General features: G+C 42.1%; 1 protein-coding gene across 2 annotated transcripts in view; it reads left to right on the top strand.

The window, feature by feature from the left end:
* The first annotated feature begins 8,076 nt into the window (after positions 1-8,076).
* st3gal3b (ST3 beta-galactoside alpha-2,3-sialyltransferase 3b) overlaps positions 8,077-12,426 on the top strand; it is a 41,547-nt gene continuing 37,197 nt past the window's right edge. The window contains exons 1-2 of one of the 2 annotated variants that reach the window (XM_080503643.1): positions 8,077-8,294; positions 10,844-10,991. In XM_080503643.1, the coding sequence (XP_080359769.1) occupies positions 10,883-10,991 (109 nt within the window). In that variant the 5' untranslated portion in view covers positions 8,077-8,294; positions 10,844-10,882. Of the gene's footprint in view, positions 8,295-8,582; positions 8,804-10,843; positions 10,992-12,426 lie in introns of those variants that run through there. The other variant, XM_080503644.1, reaches the window with a different exon arrangement.

Below are 12,426 nucleotides of genomic sequence, written 5' to 3'. Positions count from 1 at the left end.
GCCCACATTTCCATTGCGCTCTGATGTGCACAAAACCTTGGCATGGACCATATGCTCCAACGTGTGTGTGGGTGGGTGAGGACGTGTTCAACGCTGCTTGCAGCTTTAATTTACTTTTGTTTTCTGTTCGCTTACCTACTTACCCAAGCAATGATTGTCTTGCTTCTCTTCTAAGATTTGAGGATTTTCACAGGAGTTAATAAAAGCTGTCTAGCGTTTGTGTGGCTCCAAGTCAATCACATGATCAGATATATTACTGGCAATAGTGTAGATCATGAAAACAATCTCTTTAGGTACTCACCATTACATTACTTTCCCTCCTGGTTTCACCTTTCACTGCAATTTTTTTTTTGGAGGCGTAAACATTCTTCTGATTAAAAACATCACCTTCCTTCAAGGTGTCTCCAGTGAGTTATATCAGTTTCACCTGGATCTCATTATCCTTCCTTCTCCTGAGTGCATTCAGTCTGTGTAGCCTCTGAAGGCTGTCAGATCTTTCTTGCTTCATTACAGAGACTTACTCGTGAAATCCTTTTTTTCTCTTTTCAACATATCATTTGTGAACATGTCATTGAGTGCCCTGCCGGTTCTACTCCGGTATTCACCCGCTGCAACAGATATTCAAATGTCAAAACAGAAAAGCTGAAATGAGGAACTTGGCAGACCAGAAGAAGTCAGGTGATGCCTGATCAGAGTGGCAGACACCTATAGCTGACTGAAACTCACATTTGAGGAATCAACAGTCTTCACGTGTGTTTGTGTGCACAGTGGACTTGCCACAACCTGCCTGCCACATGACGAGCCATTTCCTGCTTCTTGTGATCCCCCCCTGCACACAAAGAGCTCAGCAGTACATTCTGCCCAGTGAAATCGAGCAGCCGTGTTCTGGATACATCAGGTAGCAAGTAAAAACACACACACACACGCACACACACACACAGGATGTAGAATGCAGTGTGGTTCTGTGAACGACAGAGACAGAAAGTCTCTCTCTCTCTCTCTCTCTATATATATATATATATATATATATATATATATATATATATATATATATATGGCTGCTTTGTTGTGATTATGACAATGCTGTCATACAAACCACACTGAATTAACGCACAGTAGTATTTGTGTTTCATTCAGATTGGTCCTTCTTGTTGTTGCCACCTCATTAAACAGCAAACTGCAGCAATCTCAACATATAACCCCCCCCCACCCCCACCCCTCGAGGCTCCACTGTGGGCCTGCTTTATCACATGATGGATCGAGCCCATAATCGTCAAAGCAATTTAGCATTTGCATGCACGCAATATTTCCCATTTGCAAAGTCACCAGCTTCAGTCTGGCCTGGCTGAAAAAAACTATGAGTGCTGTTCTCACAGTTAAATTTTTTTTTTAAAAAGACAACTCTTTGGAATTATGTTTGTTTGAAGCAGAATTCAGCTGGGTTTTTTCATTTACCACTTCTGAATGGGTGGAAAAACACGTGTAATGTAGTTAAAATGTGAGCTGCATGACCCAGTTACCTAAACTTTGCTGGCATGCTTCAGGAACTGAAACTCTGTTGGTAAATATTGACTGTTTTTCCATTCAATTCTAAGTATTTGATATGTGGGATTTTTTTTTTCCTGCAGTAACTTTTATTTACTAATGTTTCATGTGTTTTATGAGAAGTGAAATTGTTTGTCTATGTACAGGATATACTTCAGGATGTTGGATTATCAAAACAGCGTGACCGGCTCATGATACTAAGGTTGTGTATTTGAAACTTAATTTGTATTGACTTACCTTCCTCATGCCTGTCTGGATGATTGTCAAGTTACTCTGTCTTTCTCTCTTTTGTTCCGGTAACCAGTACTATAATTGACCTTCAGATCTATGATACCTCTATGATGAATGGGTAGTGTTTTCACCCTATTTACTGAGAGTAGCTCAGATCAAAAGTTTATCTCGCTGTATTTAAAAGCCACAAGGTAAATTAATATGTCGCAAACATCAACTGATCCACTGGCTTTTGTCATATAATAAAGTATAAAATCATAGTTCATTCAACCACAAAAGCCCCCTTGCTTAAACTGCTATGCATGTTACTTTTCAAAAAAATCCCAATCCCACTATGTCACAATGTGTCCTGATTCAAAAGTGCTTATTCTGTGTGTGCTACGTCTGGCGCAAAGGTCTCACCTGCAGTTATCGTCACAGCTGTTGCTTCATCCGCAGACAAATTTGATGAAGTAATTATGCCACAAACAAGCTCTCTTTACACACAGTCGCAGTCATTCCTGTGACATTCAGATGTTATTGGTTAACCCGTGTTTGAAGAGAGAGCTTGAAGGACAGTGAATAGATTTCTAGATAGCTCTCATTTGTGAACCCCACTCTCTGTGTGTGACACGACTTATTCTTTTAGCTGGGCTGTACTTATATTCTGAATCGAGGACAGATGAAAAGGTAGGCCTTTTTTGTGACTTTGAATTTAAATTATTTGGAAAAGTGACAAAGATTAGTCTGCCGGATGGATGAGCGTGATCTCCTTTAACATATGATGGTTTGGTTATCATTTCAGAGAGCTCTATGTAACTAGTCTCTCGAGTTGAAATCGGTAAACTGTGGGAGTCATAGCAAATGATTCACTTCATCTTTGTGCTTATCAAAGTCCCTGCCTTTATATGCTTGAAATAGAGAACTGTCAAACAAGATAACACCACTTTAGTGATTAAAAAATGTATACATTTCCTCACTCGTAACAACACTTATTGTTTTGCAGTGACTCCTCTCTCAACAGAGGCAGGTTGACCTATACCATGGCAGCAAAATACCCCCAAAGCATACCACAGCTCAATCCGCTCAATGCAAGGGTCAAGCTTTCAGCTCGTCTTAAATCTCAAATGTAAAGTAGAGGAATGTCTCACAGAAAGCAACGAAAGCCACATCATCAGCTTTGCAGCTCTCTTCTGCTGGTGATCTCTTAAGACTCCAACAGATAAAAGCATTTTCGAAGCCGAAATAATACACCTTATATCAGCATTTTTATCCCAAAGATATCCTTCACATTGTTCTTCTGCTTGCATGAGGATGTTTTCCCCATATAATCTGCAGCAGCATAGATACAGTAAAGAAACAACAAACAAGAGTTATTGGCCGGCCAAGGATGAATTCATGACCTCAGTGCAGTGGAGCTTAAAATAACCTCGCCGCTGTCTTGAGGAAGGTAGACAGGAAAAAGAAAAGTTTAATTTCATTAAAAGAAAAAAGAAGTAGTTTTATTTGTCCTGGTTCCCATTTTATCAATAAAACCACAAAGCTTCTCCTCCAAAAACGAGTTACTTCCTTTAAAATGGATTTTAGAGATTGAGATATGACCGTAGAAGGGGAGCACACTGAGGGAGTAGTTAATACTGTCGCCTCACAACTCAACAGGAAGTAACCTGAGTTTCAATAGTGTCAGCTCTTTAGCTTGGAGAAAAATGGATCAAATGAATGACGGATCAAAGACTAATCATGCGAATTCGAGATTGATCCATTAAAAAAACAAAAAAAAACAAAAAAACAAACAACTTGAGTATGCTATGGAAGGATGTCTATTTGACTACTTTAATTACTTGGTTTTATGTCTAAATATTTAGAGCCACCAATGTTTTGCTGAAAAAGGTTCTTGTAAGGCTGGGTAATATATTTTGAATATAACATATTGATTATAATAATTTCTATTCAGAAATGTGTAATACAGAAATATGACACAATGAGCAGTTGTATATCAATCATAGCTCATCAGAAATCTCATTGTAGATGTATTTTGGTTGCAAAGTATCAGTCATTTCCCCTTTATCATGTTATACCTTACATCACTTGGAGTAGCAGCATCGATTCGATTTCCGGATAAGATGAGATAAAACTGGTTAGTTTGTATTTTGACAGTGTGACTTAAATGTTCTCAAAATCCTAATCAGAGATATCACTTAATTATGAGGGAGTGATAAATTGTTTTTGAGATGCATTAACTTCCGTCTAAGCATCTATCGTACTGGATCGCTCCAGCACGTTTATTTCTCATTTGCTTCCCTATATAGCAAGAAGCCACACCATTAAGCAAACACTTCATCTATGATTCAGATGTTACAACACTGAATTATTCATCTTGCCACAGTTAAGTCTGGCTGCACTCATGCAGGAACTTTGTTCGGGGAGCTGACAACAACAAACAAGGAAAAGCTGTGGTTACTGATTCTTGTCAGTAGTGAGTACAATTAAATAATGGGGGTTACACTTGTCAATGTGGTTGTACTTGTAGTTAGATAATGTGCTGCAGCTTATTATGAAGGCCAATTACAAGAACCGAAATCAGTATTGTCTCTGCAGATATTACTGGTTACTGTAAACTAGTTTCTAAGTGCATTCTCTACTGACCTTCTTATGAAGGCTTGAAAAAAAATCACCCAACTGCACAAGCATGCAAAAGGCATTACAAGTATCATTTCACTGTTTACATCCTGTATTGATCCACGGTACCATCAAGCTCTCGGAGTGATCTTAAGTGAGAGTTCCTGCATGGCACACACTTCCAGGATATATGTTGTGACGTACCACTCTTTTTCACGAGCCTTTCAATAAGGGCAGTTTCACATTTATGTTGCTATAATTTAAAAGAAAAAAAAGGGCAATCCGAGCAAAAAATAACCTCACTGTTTTAAAATTGCTCAAACCTTAAATGGACAAATTAATTCAATTTGATATAATGATAGCTGGTGTTGTGGTAGACAGGAGGACAAACGTATAAAAGGAAAGGTGCATACCACTTCAATAACACAGCTCCTTACTATATCAGACAAACACGGATGACAATGCACTTCCCAGCCATAGTTATACACTGGAACATTACATATCCTTGCATTGTTTTCTATTCGGCCATTGATGTTTTCCTTTTGTAAGTAGTATGTAAATATATGATCTTGGTGTCAAAGGCCATGAAGTACTGCCAAATCACCAGGGAAGCCCGTGTCTGCTCTGTGATACTTGAGCGCTTCAATGGGGGGGGGGGGGGGGGTGTGCGTGCATGTGTGCGCGTGTGCACGTGCAAACACATGTATTTCAGTGTTTGCTTGTGTATGCATTATAATATTCTCTTGGCTCCTGCTAATCTCCTGACCCCAGATGGAGAACAGTGGGTGAGCCGATTCTATTTCCTGCTTGATTCAATATTAATAGATCGGTATGCTACTCGGCCGCACTCTTTGCTGGGCAAAAAAAAAAGTGGAAGACTGCATCCCACCCTCTCGCTGAACTTGGCCGTCTGCCCAGTAACTGCTTATGTAGGATATAAGGCCTTGAGAACGTTGGGGTACAAACAAAAGGGGATATTTGCGTGAGGAAACTGAATAAACGGTGTAACCCGAGCAGGTGTGGAGGACAGGACTATGGATCTGATGCCACACAACAATCTGCTGCAAGCGGACACATGATCGTGTTAAAGCCCAGCTGGGATTGAGGCTGAAACACAAACTCTGCAGGTACTGTATCTATTAGGTACCTGAGCTGGGGTGATTTCAGTGGCAGTGTTTAACCGATTCGTCCTCTACATCACTTCCTCTTTTCTTTTCTGCGAAGCCTCATCACATCAGATCCTGGCCATGCTGATTGGAGGAGATCAGTAGTAATGACAAATGCTTTAAAACTCACCCCAAAATGGAATTTAGAGATAGAATATGTAATGAGATTGACATGTATGATGCACTTTAAACCAAGGTGCTGTATATTGGTAAATTAAAAAACAGATTAAAAAAAATTACAAACATTTTAATTGGACAATAAACTCGGTTTTACAATTGAAATGGGGAGTTTGTAGCTTGACTTAAAAAAAACCCTCCAGTGCTCAGGCCTGTCTGATATCTGGAGGTAGACTGTTTCATGACAACGTGGCTCGAAATGCAAACGCCCACTGACCTACTATCTTTTGTCTTGATCATTGGAACATTTAAAAGGCCAGTATCCTGAGAGAGCAAAGCATGAGTAGGCACATAAAGGTTTAAAAGGTTAGCCACGCAATGCCATTTAATACTTTGTAGGCGGGAAAAAGGCCTCAAAACACCTGAAAATGTGCTCCTCAATGAGCATGTTGCCGGTAAACTTCTTAACAAGTCAGTGATTAAGTGCCAATAACAGAAAAGAAGGGTTTTATAATAGATATCTAATTTATTTCAATTAAAAAAAAAGCTTTGTTTTTGTTTTATTTTTAATGCTTGTTCACGGACATCATGCTTATGCTGATCTCACACTGCATGAGGTTGGAGATGTAAATAGCCACTCACTCATAAAAGTATTTTTAGCTTTCTTTTTGAAAGTGTGTACATGAGCTTATGTGAGTGTTTGAAGGTGGCTGTGGGGATGAAATGGAGACATGCTTATTAGCTTTATGAGAGTATTGTAAAATGAATGAAGAAGAACCATCATCCATGAGTAGTTTTGGAACTTTGCAGCTCAGAGACATGCAGGAAGTGATTCTCAAGGAGTATTTTGTTGTTCATTATATTAAGCAGTGATAGCTCAGTAAAAGCATTTCAGAGAAGTATGAATGGTGACAAGATTATCACTGTGTGCAACTTTCTGGAACAATCTGAGAAGAGGGTTTTTTTTTATATACAGTGTGAACACTTCACAATATTCTAATAAGAAATAGAAAAGCTACAACATTATAGGATAATATAGTTTAGTTGGATCCTATAAGATTAAAAACACATACTATAACAAGTGTCGTACTCATGCTTTTAGTTTTAAATAGTTGGTATGTTGTTACCCTGTTACCCTTATGCATAGGTGTCAAACATACATTCTGCGAGTCTTAACCTGCCCACCAAAAGGTTCAATTCCAGCCCGCAGGATGAGCTTGCAAAGTGTACAATACTATACTGAAGAAAACTTCACTTTAAACATTAAGAAGGGTAAAAGTTGACATATAAAAAGAATCTGGATAAAATTTCCATTTCCTAAAACAAAGGTACCGGTAAATCATTTTTATTCTTTTTTTTTTTTTAACTGATGAGGTATAGATCATCTTGCTCTATTTTATACCAAACACTAGATCACATTGGGCTCCATTTGGCCCCTGAAATCAAATGAGTTTGACACCCATTAGTTTTCCTTTTAAAGCCTATCCTGTCATTTTAATTCAACTGCTTTACATTTCCGACAAATTCTACTCAGAAAGTCATGAAGATTTCTTCTCAGGTTGTGTGGTGGTTGACACTGTTGTCTATGGTGAGGTCATAGTTTCCAGGGGTTTTCTGTGTTTTATCCTGCATGTTCTACCTATGCGAGTGTAGGTTTTCTCCCACAGTCAAAAACATGCACATGACTGTCTATCTCCGTTTACACTGATGGAACCAATGAACTGTTACCACAGTCAGCAGGAATAAGGTCCTGGAACGCTGCAACCCTGAACAAGATGAAGCAGTGAAGTTTTATGCCACTTTAGTCCGTTGTCGGTTTGCGGGGCCATTGCATGGAGCCAATCCATACTCACTATGGGTGAGGGCGAAATACAACCTGGACAGATCACAATAAACATGTTGGACCACGGGAGGAATCGGGAGCACCATGAGGAAGCCGATGGAGAACACGCAAACTCAAGAGAGGCCTGGGCATGTAACCCAGACCACTGTTCCACCATGCAGGCTGGCAATACAGCCGGAGACTTTGAACACCAATGGGTTATGATTCTAATGTTTAATTAAAACGAGCAGTTTAACCCCTATAGACCCGATTTTGGAGGAAAACAGGCCTATAATAAAATTTAAAAAAAAACCCAGTACTGTTGATGAAGCCAGGACTGCTACAGTGAAGAGGTGCTCCCCACGTTATAAAATGCACATACAAACCATCCAGCAACAGAGCCATGATGATGATGTTAACAGCTGACGGAGGAGACCAGGGGCACCACGTGAAGCGGCGCAATGAAACGGCGCATTCATCTTAGCGCCGCAAAAACGGGAGGGGAGAAACCCACATCCCTCACGTGACCACACCGGCGGCGGCGGCGGCGGAACCGTGTTGTTGTGGACCAGTCGAAGCCTTGTTGATGGAGGGGGGTGTATTTCACAGCCTGTGCCAGCCTTGATGCGATCCGGAGCCGCCGAGCAGCAGCGGAAAGACCGCAGTCGCAGAGCCGCCGACGTTCGCACATCGCACCGGGATGGCGTGGAGAGGAGGGAGAAGACGGTCGTTCTACCGACCCATCAAGTGTTTTCTGTAGAGCTGGTCCCGCGTCTGCCTCGGAGCAAAAGGAAAGAATCAAAAAAGAAAAAAAGGTAACGTGTAACGGTTTGCAACGGCGAGGCTTTTGCTGCGCCGCGTGACGCCAGCGGTTAATTGGAAGTGAACCCGGCGGTCCCCCTCCGCGGCGGCTCCCCCGAACATCAGCACCCCGGACCGCCTCCGTTATTGTCCTCTCTGGACATCTGCGACGCTCGTTCTTGCCCTGCACGGTCCTCCTCTGTGTGTGGACTGCTCCGGCGGCTGTTTGCCGTGCTTGTCGCGGTACTTAAGAGGCTGGTCCGGGCCACATTCTTCTTCTTCTTCCCGGTGCTGCTTGTGCTTTGCAGGCCCGCCGAGCAGCGGATCAAGGCGAATCTCACCACCGTGCCAACGTAGCCGCTAGCATAGCAGCTGGCTAGCGCGAGCTAACAACAGTTAGCTTCTCCTCGCTCGTCTTTTAACACCTCCGTTAAATATGTGGCACACATTTTATTATGTTGACGCTGTCATTTGAAAGAGGTGGCAGGGGAGAAACTTCCTCCCCCATCCGAGACAAAGCCAGGTAAGCCTGAAGTAGTTCGCTTATGTGATACAAGTCTGCGGTGAATTATCGGAGCGCAAAGTTCCGTTATTTTTTTTTCTCTTTCTCCGCTCGGTGAGGAACATGGCAACACTGGAGCAGGAGGTGAATTACACACCCTGGGTTTATTAACCGGCCACACAATGTCACCTGAAACACGGCGCTTTGGTGAGTGTGTGTGGGGATATAAGAGAAACGGAGTGGCGTGAGTTCACCGTCAGGCTTGTGATGCTGGTGCGAACTAACGACCACCATGGTTCATGTTTCCTCCAGAAAAACAAAAACAAACCCCTTTTCACTTTTGATCACGGACCATCGCTAATATCATATTGTGTCGCAATCCGTAAAGGTTGAATCTGAAAACTACTGTTATGTTTTGGCAAGTTTCCCCACTGCTGGCTGTACAGGTGTGTTTCAGTCTTTCTCAGGTAACTTCTTCCGAAAAACGACTCGCCTTGAATGTAAATAGTTGTAAAGTTTGAGAGCCTTTCTGGATGCATCCTCTGCACATTCTCACCACGATTTAAACACATGCATTTGATGCATTTGTGGCTTTAAATTGTGTGTGTGTGTGGTTTTTTTTTTCTCTCTCTCTCCCCCTGATGACCTGGCCAGGGTGCATCCTGCCTTGGCCCATGATGAGCGTTGTGGAGGATGCATAGTGACATGATCTAGATTTTAACAACAGACACATTGTGCAGGTTGGCGCTTGTGGTATCAGTACATCTGTTGCCTCACAGGGATTACAAAGGTCTGAAATGTACGGTTTCTGTAACGGTATTATAGTCTTATCTGAGCTCGGCTCTGCCCAAACGCCTCTCTCGGCTCAAGGTTCGTACTCCCTCATTTGCAAATTGCCCCGAGCAGTTCTCAGGATGAACCGGAGATGCAGATGGAAATAGAATTCAATATTTTTAAGCACGTCACATCTGAGACCGTCTGCCCTGCGTGATATGATTTATATATTTATGCAACATTGAGTGTGAAGCTGTAATACAAGAGCACACAGACGTATGCAAAATTGCAAATGCATAACGGGTTGCGTTTGTTTTCTGTTCGGTGTCATGATTCTTGGCATGTCGTGTGGCGTGTTTGATCTGATCTATGTATTACGCATCCAAGTCAATTAGGCTTGAGATGCAAGGGTTATTAGATCTCGCAGTAATCTAGGTCCACTGCTAATTAAATGAAACAAGAATGACTTTGGTGAGGTGAAACGCTTTTAATATGCGGCTTTCAGCAGCAGTTGGGTGTGGTTTCCTGTAAACTATTAGAAGTATTGCTGTATTTTGGGGAAGGATGTCAAACGGCTGCTTCGACATCAGATGAGTGGCAATATATTGCAGTTCTCACCACTCGGCTCAATTCATTCTTGGAACAAAACAAAATTCCCTGGCCTTGGCGTTTTGTTTTTCTGTTTTGCTTCCTCTATTTGAACTGGTTAAAAAGAGTTCACACAAGGAAATTTGACAGTCCCTCCCCTGTACCGCTTAATCTAATTTAAGGTCATCTGCCGATCCCAGCTGACCCGGGGTCTGTCCGTTTTGAACTGTGCTTTCACACAAAGTCAGTCAACAAGGTAAACAGAGAGTCTCACCGAAAGGGCATCATTTGCCAATTTTTGGACTGCAGGGAGAAATGGCAGAAGGCTCATGCATGTACAGAGAGAACATTCAAACCCCTTGCAGAAAGGTCCTGAAATAAAAACAAACCAGGGATTGTTTGACCAAATCGGACACATCTGTTGTAAATATGATATTTTGGGATTTCTACATCTTGTTGAGAGAATGGTGCAGTCGTCAGAGGAAGGATATTTCCTATCACTGGTATTTACCCTTCAATATCTGTTTGTTTACACACTTATCTTAACAGTCCTCTCACCCCCAACCTGGCTGTAGTTTTGGCTTCAGTCTTTCCCCACTTCCTCATCGCCTTGCTGTTTTGGTCAGTTGTTCTTTCAGCTGCTGACAGATTAATTTCTCCCTGCGAATCAAACCTCCCACCATGCCGTTGTCTTTGCAGGTGATGACCTGGATGGTGCCATGTGAATGACTGAAGACCATGAAGCCCACACACAAGCTGCTGTTCGTCCTGTGCCCCATGCTGGTCTTGGGCTTCATTTACTATTCCTCCGGGAAGCTACATCTACACGTGTGGGGCCAGAAACCTCGTAAGTGCAGCCTGACTGACTCATCGCTTCATTTTGCTGCTCATTGTGCTGAACCGTTATGCCAAACTATGTGTTTGTGTCCCAAAGCCTGCATGTTTCTTTCGGTTAGTCGGGGTTTTTTTCACTCGTGCTACCAGAGCACCGGATGTTGTGGGGACAATTTAATCAGATTGTGTCATCCATCTAGCGTGAAAGCAGTGGATACACCCATGTGGGTTGTCTTCCAGATAGAAATCTACTGGCAGACCTCAACCGTTTGGAACTCTTGTCTTAACTGAAAAGGGTAACGCTTTTTCAGTGTCTGTTGTGCGACCTACTTATTCTCTCGCCTGCGTTTGAAGACGTGAGGAAATGTAATTTTGAGATTTCCATGCTGCGATGATGAAACACTTAATGCTCAAAGTGAAAATGAGCTTCACTCCGTCATCCTAACACACCCGGATGGCACGTGTTTCATTTTCCAACTAAAAAAACCCCCTCCAAAAAAACAACCTTATGTGTGACTGTGTGTGTGAATGTTACTCACAATGTGGCGTGTTTTACTTGTCTGTTGGATATCCTGTAGTCAGACCTGGCATTTCTGAGCTGGGTATAGAATTATGTCACACTTTGGAGCTGCAGCTGGAACAACTGCCGGAGCCCAGCAGAGGGGGCTAAAACATTTCTTAAAAATGTAACTTTCTTTCACTTTGGCCCCACACACAATGTTGTTAAGTGATACATTCTTACAGAGGAGGTATTTGTATACAAAACACACATTTTGGTGTTATAAAGAACCAAACTGGACCTGAATGCTTCGGAAACCTGTTTATCTCCACTCTCTTGCCATTGTTAGAATTGTTAGAACTCTGTTTGCACCATCATGGGTTTTGCCATGGAAATGGAGAAAATTCTAATCCCAGACATCACTAATATGGGTGAGGCTGACTGAGCAGTCTGCCTATTTCCATCATACCTATTTTTTTTTTCTTCCCTCAACTGTTGCCTGTGTGGGCCGAGCCCTTCCCTGCTCTTCATTATTGGTGCCAGTTGTAATCAACTTCTGCTTTCAACTGCTTTCGTTCCATTTGGACCATTTATTCAATGCTTCAGCCGTTGAAACTAAGCTGGAACTTGCAGCCTCACCAGTTATCGTGACATGGCCAATGGGAGCATTGAAATGACTCCTCTGCCTTTGTTTCACTGCAGTCTCTGAACTCACCACTGCTCTCCAGCAGTTCTCAAAAGCGGCGGCAATAGTGAAGTTGTTCCTCGCATACTTATCTCACGTTCAAGATGCCATCCCCAACGCTATCACGCACAGACATACTACTTTAATCAGTATTAGCTGTGCAATGTCATTTTCACTCTCAAGACATAGTATTACAATGGTTGCATGATTGGACCCGATTATAGATATTAAAGAAAACCAATGATGAGAAACCAATATGGGAGG

The sequence above is a fragment of the Blennius ocellaris genome (assembly GCF_963422515.1).
Source record: "Blennius ocellaris genome assembly, chromosome: 10".
Taxonomy (NCBI): Eukaryota; Metazoa; Chordata; class Actinopteri; order Blenniiformes; family Blenniidae; genus Blennius; species Blennius ocellaris.
Note: the sequence above shows the minus strand (reverse complement) of the source record. Positions and strands in the feature narration are given on the sequence as shown.